Source organism: Echiichthys vipera, assembly GCF_963691815.1.
Source record: "Echiichthys vipera genome assembly, chromosome: 16".
Lineage (NCBI taxonomy): Eukaryota > Metazoa > Chordata > Actinopteri > Perciformes > Trachinidae > Echiichthys > Echiichthys vipera.
The window spans coordinates 22,495,698-22,519,420 of record NC_139841.1 but is presented as its reverse complement, the minus strand read 5'-3'; the positions used below and the strand labels follow the sequence as shown (position 1 = coordinate 22,519,420).

The following is a 23,723-nucleotide window of genomic DNA, read 5'->3' as shown; positions in this document are numbered from 1 at the left end:
ACGTTGGCTGTCAGTCAAACAGAGGTGAGATCCTTAACTCAACCAAGAACAATAAGAAAAGAAAAGGTCCTTGTGGGTACAACAGCCATTCCCTTTGACGTGAAAAAGTGGTGATTTAAGTGTTTTGTTTATGCTTTTTGGTTTGATGCACATTGCTCCAGCTCAGGAATAAAGGGAACAGTGGTTGGTATGATTTTTCCCCCCTTCGTCTGCATCTTTTTTTTCTCTGAGGTCGCTCCCCATTTTTTTCTCTCGTTGTCCTTCTCACATCTGAGCTCACACTCAGTATCACAGTCCTGTGAGGTGTGTGTGTGTGTGTATGTGTATGTGTATGTATGTGTGTGTGTGTGTGTGTGTGTGTGTGTGTATATATATATGTGTGCTTGAAAGAAGACGGGCTAGTTCGTGTTGTGCGAGTATGTGCGCTTTTTGCAAGTGCTGTGGTGTGTGTGTTCGTCGGGTCCCAACTGGGGCGGCCCCTACCCTCTCTGGGTCACCCCTCGCCTCGCGTACGCACACATATACACACACTGCTTGGTATGAGGGGGTTTTTGTGACTCAGTGGGGAGTTAACGTGGCCAGCAGGTGGGCTAGCAGAGTGCAGAGCAGCAGGGTGGCCGTGGTAAGGTGCAGGGAAGAGGCAGCGTTGCAGTCCTTGCCCGCCTCGCAGCGGGGTTGTTGGCACAGTACCCCCTTAAACTCTGGAGGACAGATGCACTTCTGGCTCTGGTAACATGTTCCTCCGTTCTGGCACAGAAGCATCTCCTCGTCGCAAATGTTAGCTGTGAGCAGAAGAAGGCAGACAGAAAGAGCAGCAGAAGGAGAAGTAAAGGAAAAGGGGGAGAGTGAAGGTATTGCAGTGGTTAGGAGAATGAGAGAGAGGAATTGGGAATAAAGAGGGCACGGCAAAGTGACAGGGTGACAGGCAGAGGAAGGAAAGTGGGCGAGTAAAGAGCACAAAGATGAAAGAAAGATGTATGGCAAAGAGAGAGACAGGTGAGGGAAGATAAGGAGGGGCAATGTTAGAAAAAGCATGATGGGAAACAGAGATACATGGGGAGGAGAAGAATTCAGGGCAGAAAGAACAAAGTAGAAAAGAAAGCAGGAGGAAGGAAAGAGGCAAGATAAATTCTCCAGTCTTTGCCTCGGGGACAACAACAGGTAACACCTGCCTTTTTTTGTTTTTGCAGCCCTTTTCTCCATCTGCTTTTTTTTTTTTAGCCTGCACTTTCTCAGGGTCAAGTAAAAATCACTGTCGAACCCAGCAGAAAATACACTGCATGCGTGACATTTGCAAGTAATGATTGGAGGAACAAATAGTATCATTAAAATGCTATAAAAGGCATTAGGAAAAGCACAGAGGTAGTTGTACTGCACAAGATACTCGACCTAAAAATGTGCTGAGAGAATCCGGCTTCCATGGCAGGAAATAATTACATGAGTTACTATGTTTTATTACACCAAAGACAATTGGCTCTGGATATTGGAATGTTTAAGTAAGTAAGATGTCACATCTAAAACATACTGGACTACTATTTACTACAATATGTCCCGTTTTGTAATAAATAAACCTACATTCAAAAGGCATGCATGCCTGTGGACGTTTAATATGTGCGTAGGTGGGGAAGGATCTATGCGAGTATGAGGCCCCTCACTAGATGTTAGATGTTAGAGGAAGGCGATTCCCTGTAATGGGGTTAAGGAGTGACAGGGTCATCAATTAAAGGAGCAGCTGATGCGGCTAACGAGCTACATGATCTATTCCCCCCGGGAGAACAGCAGGAGATGCACAAGCTACAGTAAGTGGCATAGTGTACTCGCAAAAGGTCCTTGAAGGCTATACCATTTATTCATCCCTGGATATTTAGGCATGAACCGACCAAAACTCCTTATACTCACAGTAACAGCCTTGTTTCCAATAGTACCCTGGCAAACAGTCGTCACACTTAGCCCCTGTGGCACCATCCTTACACTGGCAGAAGCCTGTGCCGTTACACCGGTCATGAACAGAACCCATCTGGTTGCAGTTGCACTCTGAAAGAAGAGAGCAAAAAGGTGGAGGCATTTGAAACAGGGATTTGACCTAGAGTTGAATTAAGTTCTGCCAAATATGAGCACATTTGTATTCACACCACAGTTTTGTCTTTGGTATTGATGCCTTTCAGAGCGGCAGCACCGTGCGTGTAAGGTAGAGTTGTACAGAAACATCCCAAGGTGCTGCAGAGATTCAGACCTGAAATGAAGGCCCCTTTCAGCCAGAATTATTTTTGTGTTTTTCCCACTGTGCACCTGTGTGGAAGAAATCCAGCTGCATTGTTTTTGTTTCTATACTGTTGTTCATAAGAAGTACGTGTAATGGTTTCTGGTTAGGGTGTCGCAATACCTAAATTTCAAACTTTGATACAATACTCGCATAAAAAAAGCGAGCCCTGATACCTAAAAAAATATAAAGTAATCTGCGGCACACATTCTGCATACAGTGTTGCTAGAGAGAAAGTCACAGTGAACACAGAGGCCTGCGATCACACAGTTGATTTTCTTCTCCGTTGTTAACTGTCTATCTAGTAGATCTGCTTTTTTTATAGTTTCGATACTTTCGATGCTATCAAATGTGGATATTGTATCATGTTGAAACGTGGTGCTGAAAATACTGTAACATCACTACTTTTGACAGCTACTGGGATTTAAAGCACATTGCATTTTGCATGTTATAATTGCTATTTTATCCCACAGACTGTAAACAAACTATCCCCAAGGTGTCCAATACGACTGGCATTGGTTTCCTAATAACAGCACAGAATACTGCCTACTATACTGGGAAGAGACTAGGCGACTCCCAACCAAACAGATAAATGAAATGACAGATGTCCTATGTGAGAAAGTAGGCTACTGTATACATCAGATGTTGTTTGGGATCTCATTTCAACAGAACTGCAAGTTCTTTTGATCAGACTATCTGCTCTCAAAGGCCATTGGAATAATTGTAAGGAACATTTTGGTGTTTTCAACAGTTGAGGGAAGACGTCTTTTGTGCTGCATGATTTAAGAAAAAACAAACTTGCGGCCCATCTGTAAGAATTCTTAGGATTCAAATAGCTTATGAATCACCACAACGGATTAGTTATTATCAGCTAACTACTTAGTGAACTTCACGTCAAATCGGTCTGAGACAGATTTACCACTCTAACACAAGATGTCATTGAATTTGAGTCTTTTCCAACATAAGTTAATCTTTTTTCTGCAAGTAATTATGATTACAAATACATTAAAGAAGCTGACTGATATCTAGATCAGTGTTAGTTGGTAACAGATCAGAGATGGAAAAAAACTGCAGAGCTGCATATTTGCATTGCATCTGTCAGTCGGTTAATGATGAACCAAAGTTTGTCTTAGGATTTGATGTAAGCCGAGAGCTTCTTTCACTTACACCCACGATCAAATTAACTCATTTATAATAAAATGTATTATAAAATATTCATTAAAGTGAAACAGATTACACAGCCGCAGCAATGCGATTGGTCTCCGTGTGTTTGTGGGTCATCGTGTGCATTCATCGGGATTGTATGTGAGCAACTGAGAGAGAATGCAAAGCTGTGTAAAATGTGCAAATGCATTAGTGTTTGGAAGGGCATGAGTTGCTCTAGAGACTCATGGTGCGAACTGATTTCTGTTGCCATACTCGGTGTGCCAGTGTGCTGGCAGATGAGCTAACAGGGCCTCATTTGTGCTGACTCCAAGGCCTTGCCCTGTGTGTGCCCCAGTGGCCACAAATTCACCCTCCAACCCCCTGCAGTCCACCTACAGATGGATCCAAATCAACACCAGATTTTAGCTCCACAGCTATGCAAACAGAGTGACCTCTTATTAGGACATGCCCTTAAAAAGACTAAGTAAGAGGATAAATACTCTGTGAAAGCATACAAAAGTGTATTTCACTGTACATTAAAATGCAAGAGTTGGTTTTGTCTACAGTATAGTCAGAAAATATTACAATAGTTATTTTTTTTTTGTATTGGCTCTACACTCCAGTATGTTTGATTTGAAATGAGGTTTAAGTTTTGACATCAGTATTAGTCCAACAATGTTGACTTAGCTACAGTACTACCCCCAGATTAAGGACAATGTCCCAGGGCAATTAGCCTAAACACTGAAAAAGTTTTTATGTACAAATAATGAGAAGTTCTGGACAGACCCAAGTCAGGTGAAGATCTGGAAGAGCATTAGCACAGCAAATACCTGCTGATGTCTATGGGTCATAAACTTCAGCCAATCAATGACTATAAAGGATTTGCAATCGTATGCCCCTTTCAAACATGTACTGCAACCTTTAAATGGTCTAGATATTACCCGGCGGGGCTGTATGTGAGAATGCACATGTCCAAATCGGTTGGAATGGATATTGAAGAGTTTACCCTCGCCAGGAGACTTGGTTGTTTACGACCAAATTGTGAATGCGTCTGTAAAGTGTAATCTGCGTCATGTCCTTCCCCGTGTACACTTTAACCAGATGCCCTTTTTTTTTTACAGTGTACTGATGAGAGCGGTGAGAGTGAACCAAAAAAGAGGGAAAAATAACTTAAACCGTAACAGTTTTACAGTTTTTTTCTGTAAAACTGTTATGCTTTCTGTTTCACTCATCAGCTGATGTGGATAAACACACCCAACTTGATCTGACAGATCTTTAATCTCCTATTCAGTGTTTCTTTTCAAATCCTATGTCATGGAGCCAACAAAACAAAATGTATTTTATAAAAGTGTCAGGAAAGCCGCTGTATAGTTGATGGTTTATATATTTTTTTACTTTGAGCGTCTATTTAAAATTACATTACTAGACTACTTCTACTAAAAGCGGTAACAACTACAGCATCTCCTAGTCAACCACACACGACACGCTGACGCACACACCGTCCCCCTCCACATGCCCTCTGTCCCCCTGCAGACTGACCGATGCAGACGCCCTCATCATCCAGTTCGGCAGAGGCGTTGCGGAAGTATCCCAGTCTGCAGTGTTGGCAGTTCTGGCCCCTGGTGTTGTGCTTGCAGCTTACGCACGTGACGATGTTCAGGTAGTCGATGTAGCTGCAGCGATTGGAGTGGCCGTAGCACTCACAGTCTGAAAGAAAACAGACATATTTCTTTTTACTGGAGGAGGATAGAGATACATGGTCATGATGTTGGAGTCGATACTTGGGATTGGGCACTATCCTCTTAAGCATTCTCATGGGAATCTCCAGTGACAGTAGGAAATGATAAATGACTTGCACTAAAAGATATGTCTGGTTTTCGTTTGAGACATCAGTGAACAAATGAATGACTCTGAGTGTGTTTTATGACTCGCCTTTCTGACTCTATATTGGTTCAATAAAGACAGACCACTCCCTCTCCATTACTACACTCACAGGTTTGCTGAGTCTGCTTCACTGGGCTGCACTGATTACTGATGGGAATTCCACAATCTTGTGTGTGTGCTTGTGTGTGTATAGGCATGTTTATATTGCGTCTGGGAATTTAATTGCATTACCGGATGACTAGATTATAACCTACGGAATCATAACCAAGGGAGTTTGAAGTGAATGATACGGTACAGTAGGTGTTTTCAGACTGCGCCTGACACCATGAAATCGGTTTGACACCACTTAACCTTATTGAAAACCTTCACTGCTTCTCCTCTTGTTTCACTATTTGCCCTTTATTTACACAGCCTTAAATTCTCTTTCATAAAGCGCTGCACAATCAGAGCTCTTAATTAAAATTCCCCTTTGTAATTCATGAATTATCCGAGAGGATTTGATTGCAGTTTTTGCTCTCCATGTGCTTGATAAATTAAGACGTTATTTCACACCCTAAAACCGGAGCTGAAATAAAGATGTTGTGGAGAATGGTGTAAGACCTTTTGTATAATTTTTTTCCAAATGCTCATATCATTTACTGTAGGATCTGCAGAGGGGTGCAGTAAGTGTTGCTCTACATTCTTGCTCCGATTATCTTAGCTGAGGCTGGTGCCTAATTAAGGTTTTATTAAGCTTTAGAAGTTGGCTGCAATAGTGTGCTGCAAGGCATCACTGTCCTCTAAAGAGGCGTTTACCAGGCATGTTTATGCAAATACACATTTAAATGCACATTAAAAAGTCGGAGTTTAGCTGTTTAATCAGCCGTCACATTATTATTTTATTATTGTTTGGTTGATGATACCAGCTGAAATATTAATGAGCTGGTTTAAAAGGAAGCCAGTGAGAGCAGCACCATAAAGTGCCTCACTCAGCACTGAGGAAGCCATGCTAGCGGTGGGGGAAGAACTGCCTAATTAAATATAAATGGCCAATTACTCCACAGACTAGAGAGGCAATGGGACATTGTTCCGCAAATTAGCGTTACGAGTCAAGATGCTACCTTATTGGTGTTTATCAATTGTGAATTGTTAACGGTGAAAGAGAGAAAATAAGAGAGCTGCCTGCTTCATAGAGTCTCTGAGGTTGAATGACTAATGGTATATTTTGCTAACAAGCATCCTTTCTAAAATGAATGAACAGGAATGTCAATGTCGGTAATTGTTTGACGGTTTAATATGAATTTAAAGTCTAAACACTTACCTTGATCATGCACATAAAGCAAACACAACCAAGAGGGAGTTGCAAAGAGAAAGAATGAGCAAAATGAAAAACATAAAACATGCAATGAAAGGAATTTTCCCACAGGTTTTCTACTTGAAAAGCCGCATCGATACTTCAGTCAAATTACAGAAAGAGTTTACTATCGACTGATCTGAGTTTAAGAATCCAGAGGGTTTAACCGAGCTCGAGTCTCCCATCTATATCTTCAGACCAGCCGCTGCTCTTACCTCTGAAATCATCGTATATGATCCCAAACAACTGTCTGGCCTGGGGCTCTCCTGAGATCAAGAGTTTCAGAAGCCCTTAAGAGATGAATGAATCATTGTTTAAGATTTATCTCCACATCATTCACTGCGCTACAGTCATCTACAGCATTACACCTTCACACAGCTGTAGCAGGTAAAGGTTAGCATCAGTACTACAGAGAGGACTTGTAGATTAGGTGGATAGGATTCCCACTAGATTCTACCCTAAAGAGGAGGGTTGCTTTGGTCTATAAAGCTGACATAATCTTCACCTAGTGCAGTGGTTCTTAACTGGTTGGACAGAACCCAAAAGTCATCCTCAAGATTTTATGAGAGTCTGTATGCAAGGAACACATGTCATGCACATGACTGAGTTTTTAAGTCAAGCCTTATTCGACAGTGGCACGTATTTAAAGCAATTCTCACCTTTCTGGCATTATTACACTTTTCTTTTCTAATCTTAAAATGCTCCTAATAAGCGTATGGCAGACTAAAATGTAAGATAAATCCACTGGGTGATAAACACATCAATATTCAGTTCTCATATATATCTGACGAAAAGAATTATGATTAGCAGAGCTTCCTGCCTCTCATCCGTTGCTCTGTTTCACTTGGGCTGTGTTCAAGTGTCATTGTTAGTCTGAATTTTCGGACCTCCAACAAGCAAAGTGCACAGGTATGCCTGTCAAAGTGGAACCTACTACTAGTGCAGGGCTGCCCAACCCGGCTCCTGTAGGGCCACTGTCCTGCATGTTTTAGGTTTTTCCCTGCTCCAACACACCTGCATCTAATGATGTGCTAGTTATCAAGCACCTAAAGTGTGTCACAGGTGTGAAAATCGTTAGACTCAAGTGTGTTTTAGCAGGGAGAAACCTAAAACATGCAGGACAGTTGCCCTCCAGGAGCAGGATTGGACACCCCTGTACTAGTGAATCCAAGGGAGATCGACCTTCCCCCGAATTCGCTAGTAGGTTCACTTTGACAGTCATTCCAGTGCACTTTGCTTGTTGGAGGTCCGAAATTTCGGACTTCCCATTGCGCTTGAATTTCTCTCAGCGCATTTGTCGGGAAGTGTCAGAGGTCAGGCAGGGGGAAGAGGTAAGACTTTATAGCAAATCATTTTAAAAACTCTACAAAAAGAATAACTTAAAAATTCATTCTTGACTTTGGAAAGGCACCACAGTGGACCTTGTGGTGAGATAAGGAGCTGTTCTGGAGCTTTTAAGTGCGGAGAGCTGCTATTAATACTCAAGCTGTTACAGTTTGTGCGCTCTGTTGGTTCACAGATTGCAAAGCACGCCTGGCTATAGCAGCCGTTAAGCTCAAACTTGTGCAGTACACCTGGAAGTTGGGTGGGATTGAGGTCAGATCACGTTCTCCTCAAACGAACTCTACCAAAACGCTCCAGGGTTACATTCAACTGAATAAAATATGAAGATGTTTTTTTTTTTCTTTTTTAATTCTCATTACCTTTTAGAAAAAAAGCATACAGATCTATTAAACGACGCAGCCTAAGGTGAATAAGAGGAATAAAAAATGTCAGTTTGAAGATTAAACCATGAAAATGATGACCCAACTGTGGGCTCAAATGACCACATTTAATGGAGCCATAAATGCAATACTGTGTCACCTATTAGCCACATTGTGATAAATGTTGGGTCCCAAAGTGCAACCAGTTATGAATCACTGTGCTATTATACCATATGTTCAAATTCTACCTTTCATTTTCTCTCTTTCTCTCTCTTCTGTGTCTTCATTCTCTCTCGCAGAAGTGTGTTTCGGGGTCCCATGACTCCCTCTTTCCCACTCAGGTTTGTGGTGGACTACAAAGGAGCAACAACTTGCAAATCAATCTGTATTGACGTAGCACAGATTATCTCAGGCTGTTTTGCCAAACAAGAACGAATGACTCCTGATAAGACAACAACATCTAATGATTTGTGAGAAAGCTTTGCTAATTAGATCCCTTTCACATATAATTCAGTAAGGTTAGATACTTATGGGTATGTAAAACATTCAAAATATATAGGTTTTCTTTCATAGTATCCAAATGCTCTTACTATCTATAATCAGTGGATCAGACAAGACATGAAGAATTTAACTAATTATTTTAAATGCAGAAACAACATTGTGTTTATTTCAAGAGCATTTTCAATGTCAAAATCGTCTTCCTTTACTAGTTTTCCCCCACTTCATCCTGTCTGTTTTTTTGTTTCTTGCCCTACAGTGTCAGTCATCGTCTCATATGAAAATACGGCGCTGCAGTTGGTACCAAATTAGGATTTTGCCTTATAGCATATGTTGACTGACAAGGTATCGTGTAGTTAGAGATAAATTTAGATAGCCTACATTTGTTGTTGCCAGTTTTAACCTGTGGCGAGAGTTTATCTATTGCACATTTACCGCACCACAAATACTGTAAATCTACAAGGACATTGCCACCACCACATATAAGAGATAACTCTGTTCACCTTTACTTTCGTTATGCTGCTCTTCTCCGTGTAATGAGGTTGTTTCGTAGCCGTGAGTCTCATGTACGTGTCCCATAAAATGATGGGACACGTGGTAAACAACAATCGTCATTGACATAACAAGCAGAAATATGAAGGTTTTATGTGAAGCTTGTCACCACTACGTGTAAAAGAGATACCTTCTCTGTGCCCGAATGAGGTTGTCTCCTGTCCGTATCCTTCAGACTTGTGGAAAACTGTCACACCACAATTATCATAAACATATCAAGCAAAGGCATCATATGAGGAAAATGATAAATGCTCGTTTGCTTAGCAATCTAAATAGTTAATGTTTAATTTGATTTATGTGAAGATTTCCCATGCTTTTCTTGCTCTTATCTTTTCTCAGATAAAACATAAGCTGCTAATGTTGGTTCCAAATTAAGATGCTACTCTATAGCCTCTATAGCCATACTATAAGCTTACCAACAGTCTACTATGTTTCTAAACAGACAGATACGTGAATTTAGATCCAGCCAGCAAGTTCACATTGGCCCAATTCAAAACTTGGAGATGCCAGGTTTGGTTTGTTAGGAAAGTTCATCTACTACAGCACAGAGGTAAACTACAGCATAAATCTACCAAAAAAGCAGCCACTACATACAAAACGGATACCTTTTCTTTCTTTATGCTCCTCTCCTCCATGCATAGATGAGTGTGGGTTTTTTTGTCCATGAGTCTCATGTCCATAACCATGAGTTTCTTGGGCGTGTCCATGAGTCTCATGTCCATAACCATGAGTTTCTTGTGTGTGTCCATGAGTCTCATGTCCATAACCATGAGTTTCTTGTGTGTGTCCATGAGTCTCATGTCCATAACCATGAGTTTCTTGTGTGTGTCCATGAGTCTCATGTCCATAACCATGAGTCTCTTGTGCATGTCCATGAGTCTCTTGTGCATGTCTATGAGTCTCATGTCCATGTCTCTCCTGTGAATGTCCATGAGTCTCCTGTGCATGTCCATGAGTCTCTTGTCCATGTCCATGAGTTTCCTGTGCATGTCCATGAGTCTCATGTCCGTGTCCATGTCTCTCCTGTGCATGTCCATGAGTATTTTGTCCATGTCCATGAGTCTCCTTTACATGTCCATGAGTCTCTTGTCTGTGTCCATGAGTCTCCTGTGCATGTCCATGAGTCTCATATCCGTGTTCATGAGTCTTCTGTCTGTGTCCATGAGTCTCCTGTCCATGTCCATGTGTCTCCTGTGCATGTCCATGAGTCTCATGTCCGTGTCGATGAGTCTCTTGTCTGTGTTCACGTGTCTCCTGTGTATGTCCATGAGTCTCATGTCCGAGTTGATAAGTCTCTTGTCTGTGTCCATGAGTCTCATGTCCTTTTCCATGAGTCTCATATCCATGTCCATGTGTCACCTGTGCATGTCCATGAGTCTCATGTCCGTGTCCATGAGTCTCTTGTCCGTGTCCATGAGTCTCATGTTGGTGTCCATGAGTCACTTGTGCATGTCCATGAGTCTCATGTTCGTGTCCATGAGTCACTTGTGCATGTCCATGAGTCTCATGTCCGTGTCCATGAGTCTCCTGTCTGTGTCCATGAGTCTCCTGTGCATGTCCACGTGTCTCCTGTGCATGTCCATGAATCTCTTGTCCGTGTCCATGAGTCTCATGTTCGTGTCCATGAGTCACTTGTGCGTGTCCATGGGTCTCTTGTCGATGTCCGTGAGTCTCTTGTCTGTGTTCATGTGTCTCCTGTGTATGTCCATGAGTCTCATGTCCTTGTCCTTGAGTCTCCTGTGCATGTCCATGAGTCTCATGTCCGTGTCCATGAATCTCTTGTCCGTGTCCATGAGTCTCATGTTCGTGTCCATGAGTCACTTGTGCGTGTCCATGGGTCTCTTGTCGATGTCGGTGAGTCTCATGTCCTTGTCCATGAGTCTCCTGTGCATGTCCATGAGTCTCATGTCCATGTCCATGAGTCTCTTGTCCGTGTCCATGAGTCTCCTGTGCATGTCCATGAGTCTCATGTCCATGAGTCTCTTGTCCGTGTCCATGAGTCTCTTGTCCATGTCCATGAGTCTCATGTCCTTGTCCATGAGTCTCTTGTGCGTGTCCATGAATCTCTTGTCCGTGTCCATGAGTCTCTTGTGCGTGTCCATGAGTCTCTTGTGCATGTCCATGAGTTTCTTGTGTGTGTCCATGAGTCTCCTGTACATGTCCATGAGTCTCATGTCCTTGTCCATGAGTCTCCTGTGCATGTCCATGAGTCTCATGTCCGTGTGTATGAGTCTCTTGTGCATGTCCATGAGTCTCTTGTGCGTGTCCATGAGTCTCTTGAGTGTGTCCATGAGTCTCATGTCCATGAGTCTCCTGTGTATGTCCATGAGTCTCATGTCCGTTTCCATGAATCTCTTTTACATGTCCATGAATCTCTTTTCCGTGTCCATGAGTCCCTTGTCCCTGAGACTCTTGTGCGTGTCCATGAATCTCATGTGTGTGTCCATGAGTCTCATGTCCGTTTCCATGAATCTCATGTCCTTGTCCATGAATCTCATGTGTGTGTCCATGAGTCTCTTGTCTGATTCCATGAGTCTGTTGTGCATGTCCATGAGTCTCATGTCCATGTCCATGAGTCTCATGTCCGTGTCCATGAGTCTCTTGTGTGTGTCCATGAGTCTCATATGTGTGTCCCTCAGACTTGTGGGAGACTACCCACCAAAAAAAGAAAATCACAAGTCACATTTTTGCTATTTTCAGGGGGCAATTTTAGTTTAAAGGATGCTGAAAGTGGATATCCTATATATTTACTACACTAAAGGTGAACTACAGTATATAAAACTACAAGAACATTGCCACCGCTACATATAAAATATATACCTTTCCTTTCAGCTTTTCTTTCCTCCTCCCTTTTCTCTCCGTGCCCAGATGAGTATGTTGTTTTGTGGCCACGAGTCTCATGTATGCTTCCCTTAGGCTTATGAGAGACTAACAAACAACATTTTTCATTGACAGAGCAAGCAAACATTTTGATACATTTCTGCCGTCTAATTTTCTGTGTAAATTGCCAAATCTAAGTCATTGGGAAAGTTAATCTGCTGCATATCTTTACCTCTACATATAGCTACAACCACTACAATATACAGTTTTTCTCCTAGGTTGACTGCTTTGGGGGTTGGGGGCAAATGAGCCAGCGAAAGGGGGGATTGGGGTTATGATTTGCTAGTTACCGTTATGTTAGCTTAAACATATGGCTTTTTTAAACTGCATACATTAGTTTAACTACAATACAAATAAGGCTATACCTTTATGCTCCTTATGTGTCTCTTGTACACCATGAGTCTCATGTCCATGGCCATGTGTCTCTTGTACGCTATGAGTCTCATGTCTGTGGCCATAAATCTCATGTGCGCCATGAGTCTCATGTTCGCCATGAGTCTCATGAACGCCATGAGTCTAATGTCCGTGGCCATATGTCTAATGTCCGTGGCCATATGTCTCTTGCACGCCATGAGTCTCATGTCCGTGGTTATGTGTCTCTTGTACACCATGAGTCTCATGTCTGTGGCCATGAGTCTCATGTGCACCAATTAGTCTCATGTACGCCATGAGTCTCATGAACGCCATGACTCTCATGTCCGTGGCCATGATACTCTTGTACACCATGAGTCTCCTGTACGTGGTCATGTGTGTCATGTCTGTGGCCATGAGTCTCTTGTATATGGCCATGTGTCTCATACCCATGTTTCTCAGATGTGTGGGGAACTGAAACGCCACGATTATCATTGACATAACAAGCAAAAACTTCTCATGAGGTAAATTTTATATGATCTATTTCCTTAGAATTAACACTATGATAATCAAGATTGTTGTCCATTGTAGCCTTTTGAATGAATATTTCTATCACTACAGGCAAACTACTCATTATACTTGGTACCACTACATGCAAGAAAATACCTGTTTCAGCTTTTTTTTCTTTTTGCTTCCTTTCCTCGTCATGCCCAGGTGAGGTTGTTGTTTTGTGGCCATGAGGCTCATGTGCGTGTCCCTCAGACATGTGGGAGACTGACACACCGCAATCATCACTAACATAGCAAGCAGAAATATAAGGTATATTTTATAAGATGACTGCTACCACTACATATTAAAAGATATACCTTTTCTTTCGGCTTTTCCTTCCTCCTCCCTTTTGTCCTTGTGCTGAGATGAGGTTGTGGTTTTGTGGCCATGATTCTCATGTACGTGTTGCTCGAACTTGTGTGGGACTGAAACATCATAATCATCAATGACATAAGCAAAACCAGTAAGCAAATTTAGATACATCTCTTCCATTTCTAATTTTCAGGGGCCCATTTGTTCGCTGTCAGTTGCCAAATTTAAATTTGTAAAAGTTCATCTATGGCATATTTACATCACTACAGGTTAGGGTTGTCAAAAAAATCGATACTCATAATTGGTATCGGATTACGTACTAACTTGCAAAAGTATTTATACTTTTGCCGTCAACTGTGCAGCCTCCGTCTCCTCCAGTTGACGTGTAATGTCCCCCAGCAGAGCTGCAGACAAAACAAGACAGAAGCTACAGCTTGTTTCTCTGAGCTCTAGTTCATCAAGTTAACGACACTGAGATGACTTAAAACGGCTAGCGCTGCTGCTGGAGGACTTTTGCTACCAGTTTTAATGAAATGAACAAAGCAAAGGTACCATTTGAAAGTATTTATTATACAAGGCTAACGACCAGGGAAAGGCTAAGGATGTAAACAAGGATGTCTAATAATTAACAGTAATGTTACCGGTGGAGCTAAGCAGCTAACATCAACAGTACTCCCCGTCTAACGTTAAGAGATGGTAATTTAATAGGATGACACAATTTTGTGTCCATTAAGTCAACCAGCAATGAGACAGAAACAGTGGCAGCCTTATATACCAACCCTCTTTAATAAGCAGCAATAATATGGAGCTCAGTTACAAGAAACCCAGAAGACAAACAGACTGTAGCTGAATACATTAGCATGGACCAGATCCCTGTTTACACTGTGGAGAAACCTGACTAACAACAACTTATTACCCAACAGAATCCAAGGTTTAACCTCCTTCATGGAATCATTTAATGCCCCCATGAATCCCTGAGCTATACAAATCAATAAAACAAACAAGAGATGTTGTTTGTACTTTTTGTAATTTTCTCCACTTGGTATTGAAAATGTTATAGAGTATTTTCCTGGGTATCGGTATCGACTTTGAAAGTCTAGTATCGTGACAACCCTACTACAGGTTAAGTACAGTAAGCCACAGATATCGCTAAAGTATGTATAAGTACCTTTATGCTCCTCTTCCATTTTCTGCTTATGTTCAGATGAGGTTGTTTTTTTTTGGCCATGAGTCTCTTGTGCATGGCCATGAGTCTCTTGTATGTGGCCATGAGTCTCTTGTATGTGGCCCTGAGTCTCTTGTGCATGGCCATGGGTCTCTTGTGTGTGGCCATGAGTCTCTTGTGCGTGGCCATGAGTCTCTTGTGCATGGCCACAAGTCTCTTGTGTGTGACCATTAATCTCTTGTGCATGGCCACAAGTCTCTTGTGCGTGGCCATTAGTCTCTTGCGCATGGCCATGAGTCTCTTGTGCGTGGCCATGAGTCTCTTGTGCATGGCCATGAGTCTCTTGTGCGTGGACATGAGTCTCTTGTATGTGGCCATGAGTCTCTTGTATGTGGCCATGAGTCTCTTGTGCATGGCCATGAGTCTCTTGTGCATGGCCATGAGTCTCTAGTGCGTTGACATGAGTCTCTTTTGTGTGGCCATGAGTCTCTTTTGTCCGGTCATAAGTGTTTGGTATATGGCCATGAGTCTCTTTTGTGTGGCCATGAGTTTCTTGTGCATGGCCATGAGTTTCTTGTGCATGGCCATGAGTCTCTTGTATGTGGCCATGAGTCTCTTGTATGTGGCCATGAGTCTCTTGTATGTGGCCATGAGTCTCTTGTGCGTGGCCATGAGTCTCTCGTGCGTGGCTATGAGTCTCTCGTACCTGGCCATGAGTCTCTTGTGCCTGGCCATGAGTCTCTTGTGCGTGGCCATGAGTCTCTCGTGCGTGGCCATGAGTCTCTTGTGCGTGGCCATGAGTCTCTTGTGCGTGGCCATGAGTCTCTCGTGCGTGGCTATGAGTCTCTTGTACCTGGCCATTAGTCTCATGTGTGTGGCCATGAGTCTCTTGTATGTGGCCATGAGTTTCTTGTGCATGGCCATGAGTCTCTTGTATGTGGCCTTGAGTCTCTTGTGCGTGGCCATGAGTCTCTTGTATGTGGCCTTGAGTCTCTTGTGCGTGGCCATGAGTCTCTTGTGCGTGGCCATGAGTCTCTTGTGCGTGGCCATGAGTCTCATGTGCGTGGCCTTGAGTCTCTTGTCCTTCAGATGTGTGGGAAACTGAAACACCATAATTGTTATTGAAATAACATGGAAAAACATCTTCTTTGCAACCTTAACAGCCAATTCATAATATTCATTTTGTTAGCATATTTTCTCTCATCTTTTCTTTTTCTTGCTTATCTGCTTCAGTCACTCAATACCAAATTTAAAATCTGACGTATAACTTAAGTTCATCAATGGGTTATCATGTCACTGAAGTGTCAAATTTAGATGCATTTTGTGTTAAAGGTTTAACAGCTGCATGTTTACTGTACTGCGTACAAAGAAGTTCACTTCTTAGTATAAATCTTCAAAGACATTGCTACCACTACATACAGAATAGATACATTTTCTTTCAGCCTTCCCATGTCCAGATGTGCATGTTATTTTGTGGCTGTGAGTCTCATGTATGTGTTCCTCAGACTTTTAGGAAACTGGAAACTTGACATAAGATTTTTGTTTGATACATTTTAACCCATGACTGCATACAGCATATTTCCACACATACACCTTAACTACAGTCCCTTTAAAGGTGATACCGGTCCTCTAAGCTTTTCCTTCTTTATGCCTCTTAGAAAATTGATTTCAGCGATTTCCGTTGTCAGGGGTGAGTTTCAAAGTTTAGCTTGTAAGGAGTTTATTTACACATATTTGCTGCACCACAAGTGAACTACAGTATGTAAATCTGGGAGAACATGCTGCCTCCACTACATATAAAAGAGACACCTTTCCTTTCAGCAGTTATTTTGTTATGCTCCTCACGCTCTCTTTCCTCCCAGTGCCCAGATGAGGTTGTTGTTCTGTGGCCATGAGCCTCATGAACATGTCCCTCGGTTGTCGGAGACTGAAACACCGCAATTGTCATTGAAATAACAAATACAAATCTGCATATTACCCTTCTATTTCCACTTTTTTAAGGGGAAACATGCTTTGCTGTGAGTTGCTAAGTTAAGTTTTAGTCTACTGTACGTCTGTGCAGTGAATGTTTATCTGCTCCACGTTTCCACCACTACAATTGACTACAGACAGCTACAACAGCTACAATACATACAAAAAAAATACCTTCCCAGTGCCCAGATAAGGTTATTGTTTTGAGGCTATAAGTCTCATGTATGTGTTCCTCAGACATGTTGGGGACTGATGCACCACAAATGTCATTAAAATAACAAGACAAAGTATCCAGTCAGTGGTATACATTTTATATGCTCTGTTCTTAGCAATGCACCCTGAACAAGACATTCATTCTTCACCCTACTGTCAGTTAAAATATGACACCACTATTGGTTGCAAAATTATGATTTTTGATTATGACAGGTTTCTGCTGTTATCGATTTTTAGGGGCCACATTTTCAATGTGAGCTGTCAAAGTTTAACTCATAATAAAAGTTTAACAACTGCATGTTTACTGTGCCAAAAATAGAGTATGGTATATAACTCACAAGCCGATTGCCACTTCTACACACACACACACACACATATATATATATATATATATATATATATATATATATATATATATATATATATATATATATATTTCAGTTTTTCTTTCTTTCTCCTCCTTCCCTTCCTCCCTGAGCTCAGATGAGGATGTTTTATGGCCGTGACTCTCACGTACGTGTCCCTCAAACGTGTGGGAGACTGACACACCACAAGCGTTATTAACACAACAAGAACAGACATTGTAGGAGGTATTTTACATGCTCTTTCCCAATCAACCTGAACAGTAAGAGCTTTATAATTAGATTGGTACTGCAGTGGATAAAGATTACTGATATCGTCTGCCTGTCTCTCCCTTTCTGTCTTTCTCCGAGACCTTGTTTTCCGGTTCTCGTCTTTTCTCTATCTGTCAGGGGGCTCAGCCCTGGGCTTGGGAAAAAGCTGGGGGAGTCAGAGAGACTCGAGAAACTCCTGCATCACTACACTTTCACTCTGGGTGTGAAAGAAATGACATGCGTTTTCTTGTATCTAAATGGCATAGAATTTTCTGAATAGTACTTGTTCTCTCTCCGTATGTGCTTGTTTCTTTGTTCCCACCTATAATACGAAAAGATCGGCCACTCATGTTATTTCTTTTACTGTATTAACCCAAATGTGAATATTCATAAGATGATGTGCTGTGTTGTGTATTACAGTAACATCTTCTCATGGGTGTACCTCCATGTTGCCCCTAGATTTAATGTTCTCTGTGGTGCACTCGCAAAATATCTCAAATCAATAGCAGAGCCAACCTAGGACACACATTCCACATTTACTGCATTTTTAATTGCCTCTTGCTCAAGTTTTCCTTTTCCTTCCCTATTTTCCCTGTAAGTTCCACTTTTCCTGAGGGCTTTACGCCACTCCCAGGCTCCTCTGCTTCAAGTTTTCAGGGCTGAGGGACGGGAAACTAGTTCAGTTTATGGATAAAGCTTCTTCTTACTTTTACCTTTCCATTTACCGCAACACAGACAAAATTAAATACATCAAAATACCACAGTTTTCCTCACAGAGGTGATTGAGACTACACATACAAATATCCAATCACGTGAAGCGACCACACCATGAATGTCATTGCGGGATTAATGATCACCACACCACTAGAGAATACAATGCTTCATGCATCCATCTGTGTTTCCCTTTGAGGAGTTTTTGTACAGTCGATGTACATCTCCAGTTGTTCTTTTTCAGAGGGGTGCATCCTGCAAGCATCATGCTCCCCTGCGGAGCATCCCCCTTCAGGCTATCTCCCGCCCACTCGCTCCCCTTCATCCCTCCCGCTCCCTGGGGCTCCAGTGAGACAGGACGCCAGCAGCTGTTCTCACAGCACCCTGGACCATTTCACACAACTGGCATCATGCCTTCATTACATCTCATCAAAGTAACCCCTGCCTACCCCTTCTCATGTCCGACTCTGGCCCCACTGGACCTACTACTCTCTCACACATCTGTCACAGCTGCACACAAACGTGCATACACACTGGAAAAAAGAGCAGGCTTCTGAATCACGGTTGTTTCAAACGGCTGATGTAGCACAGCAGTGAGCATAAATGCATTTAATCTCAGTAACCCGTGCTGCCTTGGGGGTAGGAGTGATTCGAACTGTTCTTGGCATTAATCTCAATCAGCTCAGCCCGAACCGTCTGACATCAGACACTGGCAGACAGAGCCTTCGGGGTTCCTGCTCGCTCTGCACTGACTGACAGAAGGGACCTTAAAAATTGTTTTATTTATAATTTGACACTTCATATATTAATGCCCCCCCCCCCCCCTCCATTTCCATTTCATAGTATTTTCTACCACAGTAAATTGAGGTGAAGGTTAAGGGGAATGTTGTGGGCTAAGTCCTTATTCTGTCTCTCTTGTTCCGTCTTAATATTTTTGTAACTGATCATGTGGCTGATGCCCCACAATCCTCTCAAAGTCTCTGAATAATACAAAGACAATTTCAGCTGAAACTCTTTGCAAACCCACCCACTGCCGGTGCTCATGCTGCCTTTCACTCACTCACTCACTCACTCACTCGCTCGCTCACTCACTCGCTCGCTCACTCACTCACTCATCCACATTAACTGGATTTCATTGCCACTAGCTAAATTGAATAAGCGTCTCTGACATACGATATGATGCTGAACATCATAAGATTATGAAAGCTTGTGTATACAAGCATGTTAGTCGCTTTCACCTCTTGAAAATTGTCCATTTCAGAACGGTTCCACACCATAAAAACCATCACACTCACTGGCTGGAAATGAAAATGATCTCCTGATTCTAAATTAGATTATTCTCTTTTCTGGCAGCCTCTTCTCTACTCTATATCTACTGTCATCTGGAGCTATGGGTGTGCCTTACCTCCCCTCTGACTATGTTTTTCCTCAGTTTTGTGCAGGCTCGTGTTTTGGTGAAGATGAGTCAGGACAGATTCTATTGTGATTGTACGGTGTTGATGATGATGATGATGATTAACAGCGAGATGATGCGTGGACTCCTTTGGAACTGGGTGAGGCAGATGTGAATGTTCGGGGATTGTCCCCAAAGCCGTGAACTCCTCTGGTGTGAGGGAAACTCGGTGCTCCTCTGACGGATTGGATGTTGAAGGAGGGTGAACCTCTGCTGTAACAAGAAGTGTGTCAGATTCTCCCATGGGTACCAGTGGAGGCTCAGACAAAGGCCCGGTGTGTAACACATTGTCTGTTAGTGGGGTTGAGCTGCTTGTAACTCTGGTCTCTGCTGGTGGATCTCTCGTGTCTGTTGCATCAGTTGCATGAGGACAGAGAATGTAAATGCAATGAGGAATGAGCAGGCTAACACATTAGCATAAGATATGCAGCCTCAGATTGTTTATCCAAAGAACGCCTAGCTTTCTTTTTTCTCCAAATGTGCACATATACAAGCACGCAGACACACACACACGCACGCACTCACGCACGCACACACACACACACGCATGCACGTTCACACACCGAAGTGAGAACACAAAGTGTGATTTCACACTGCTGAGATAGGCTAAACTCAAAAGCTGTTCCACAACCCTTTCAGTGCTGAAATTGTGGATTGTGTTGTTGTTGTTTTTTTTTTCCGAGTTACTGTTAAAGGTGTGACTATTGTTAATATGGTTGTAAAATGAAATCACAGTGTTTGTCAAAGTGTATTACTCTGTTTTACACTCACAGCGTTGTGTATGAATATGTGCATATGTGTTTGCCAGTTTTTGTCATCCTTAAATCCGAGAGATGAGAAATAATGGACCTTAACAACAGCAGTGACTTCATCACTGATGACCGGGGTGCAATATACTAACTACAACATCATCTGGATACACAGAACTACTGGTATAAGTTAAACTGTTCTGATGTCTTGGCTGATCACCACACTGTTTTCCACTAATGTGAATCTAAAATGGTGTGGTGGCCACATTTTTATTCAACATTACGTTAATGAGAGAAAATTGCATAATTGTGATGCGAGACATTCAGACGTTTGGCTGTTGTTCATGCGCTGCGCACAACAGTGTGTTGCACCATTATTATATGTACCTTGTACAGAGAAATTTGACCTTCTATTCAAGAAAATTTCTAGAATAATTCATTTTACTGGTCTGATAATAATTGATGATAAAGTCTTCGTTCTGATCTCTTCACTGATCCACAGTTGTTCCTTAAAACATGACGTGAACAAGACCAATTACGTCATTTCTGCCTTGTAACGTGTTTTATTTGTCCTAAAACTTATTCCACATCAAAATGACTATGGAAAACTTTTGTTCAAATAATTCTGTTGCCCTGGAGGACAGTAAGTTGCCCACCTTCATATTAAAGTATATTTTTTTTGTTTAAGAGTTAGAAAGCAGAGATGGAGAAACTGTCAACCACACACAAGAAAGCAGGATCTGTGAGGCTTTAATCTAGAGCTAGCAGGGGATTTTTAAGATCTACGTCACCAATAAAAGCAAGTTAACCATCATACTCGTGATGTTCTCCATTCTAGTGTAATCGCACTGCAATCATAACTGAATTACACTCATACTACCTATTACTTCTACTTTGTAAAGGCCTACCTTCACTTAGATCTGAATGTTGAGGGTTTAGAGAGCTGAAATGTGATTTTCCAACCCAAGAAACAGAGCCGCTTGAGGCTCTGGACTCTGCATGTGAAAGTAAAAGGTAAAAAAAAAAGAAAGAGGCAAGGTCTTAGTGTCATTTTCAGCCATACAACAGCGCCATCACTCTCTCACGCAATGCATCAACAATTTAATCTGATTCATTACATAATCCTGTGACATGTGCCTTTGCTGTCTGTACAGATGGACTCACTGGCTGTCCCACAACGCACTCTTTGGTGCGCACACAAACACGCAAACACACACATACACACACACACACACACGCGCACACACACACACACACACACACACACACACACACACACACACACACACACACACACACACACACACACACACACACACACACACACACACACACACACACACACACACACACACACACAGAGTTTGCTATTCCTGCTTGGACACATTTTTAGATGTCTTACACAAAAATGCATTTGCATATAATGAGATCATTTGTCTCTAGCGTTAATGTAGCCTGAGAAATGATAACAATAATGTTTAATGCCACCTGTCAGTCTCAGCATTCTCATCATTTATTACCGGAGTGCTAGACATTGATTTAACTCCACACTAATGAAGCCATTATGATTCAGGACCAGTTAACGTTTTGCCAGAACACCAAACGGTGGCAGACAGAGTGACAGCATGGATGTTTTTAATATGTCACATGATTTTCCAGACATGATCCAATCTCCCTCAGTCTAAGGGCAAGTTCAATCTTTATAAAAATTCAAGGATTTCAGTAGACAGGAGTGAGAGGAGGAGGGTGCACAGATAGGACTCTGGTTGATCTAGTGTAGTACATCCCCGGTGTGTGTGAGGCTGTGAACCCTTGTCTATCTGCATGCATCTCCTTTTTCTGTATTCAGGCTCTTCTGCAGCCCTGGGGTCTGATTTTGAATGCAAAATGGGGTCATATGGGGTGATGATGGCTGGATAGGTGGATGTATGACTGAGTTTCAGGATTTGGTTGATCTGACCTCCCCTCCCCCCTCGCCAAACGCCCATCATTCCACCTGACCAATGGGCTGTGGGCTTTGTGGATCAGACTCTCTTGCCAATAGATCCCTAATCCTCATCTGAGCATGCTCGGTGACTTAACTGGGACAGGGACACGATGACAAAGGGTGCAACTACTATGACATGCTGTCCAACCCATTAGTCCTGCAGTAATGTTGGCGTTTGCTTCGGCTGCACTGACTACATTCAAAATCGTATCATTGATTTTACTGTAAAATCACGCAATATAGGCCTAAACTGGGATTTGCATTTTCAAATTCTTAAAAAAAGTAATAACACTGAAAAATATAATTTCTACAAATACATATGATATATGATTATACTTCTGAAAAATAAAAACATAGATTATAAACATTTATTGCTCACACCATCTTTATATGCATATTTGTGTGTGTGTGTGTGTGTGTGTGTGTGTGTGTGTGTGTGTGTGTGTGTGTGTGTGTGTGTGTGTGTGTGTGTGTGTGTGTGTGTGTGTGTGTGTGTGTGTGTGTGTGTGTGTGTGTGTGAGAACCTAAGACCTCAGATCTGGAAGGAAAAGGAGGGGATGAAGATGATTTATGGGTTTCACTGAACTGCACCATATGCCCGCCGTAACCACACACACACACACACACACACACACACACACACACACACACACACACACACACACACACACACACACACACACACACACACACACACACACACACACACATACATACACTCCCACACACAGATAACAAGGGTTTGCTCACATCAGGGTCAGGTTCAAGCATACACCTCTTTACACCTGGGATAAAAAAAAGGCATACTTAGGAATACTACAGAGGTCAGAACTTTCTATCTGGTGTCCCAGAAGTTCAACTGAGTTGTTGCTGTCTGTACTGTTTTTAAAATTTGATAGGTTGCAATTGCGTGAATTAATTATACATAGGCCTATTTTGTGGATTTTATTTTCTAAAAGGAAGTGATTCTATGAATGAAGTGTACTTTTGTCCAAAAAAGATGCAGCTTATATTTAATATAGCACTTTAAATTAAACAGATTAAAGCTGCAATAATCATTCGATTAATCCCTTCATCGATTGACAGGAAATAAATTGTATATTTTTGTATGCAAATAGTTTACTAGTTTCCTCAAATGTGATTTTGTCCAGTTTTTCTTAGTTTTCTATGATCGTTTTTGGGTTTTGGACTGTTGGTCGGACAAAACAATATAATTTATATGATCACATTATGACTGTAACCGTTAAAAAAATCTCTTTACATGTGGTTTTCTGTGTCCTTCACAGCGGGCTTTAAAAAAAGCTTGGGACTGTAACTCTGTTTTTACAACGTTAGAGCTTCTGTCAGCTTATCGGTGAATTCTTTGACTTCCCTACCGATGTCAGCCAAACA

At 42.0% G+C, this 23,723-nt stretch overlaps 1 protein-coding gene across 1 annotated transcript in view; it reads right to left on the bottom strand.

The window, feature by feature from the left end:
* Window positions 1–558: 558 nt before the first annotated feature.
* ntng2b (netrin g2b) overlaps window positions 559–23,723 on the bottom strand; it is a gene marked incomplete at its 3' end in the record, with an annotated part of 67,354 nt that continues 44,189 nt past the window's right edge. The window contains exons 5-7 of the mRNA XM_083929453.1: window positions 4,946–5,113; window positions 1,900–2,034; window positions 559–782 (exon numbers count right to left, since the gene is read on the bottom strand). Of these exons, the coding sequence (XP_083785579.1) occupies window positions 559–782; window positions 1,900–2,034; window positions 4,946–5,113 (527 nt within the window). The remainder of the gene's footprint in view (window positions 783–1,899; window positions 2,035–4,945; window positions 5,114–23,723) is intronic.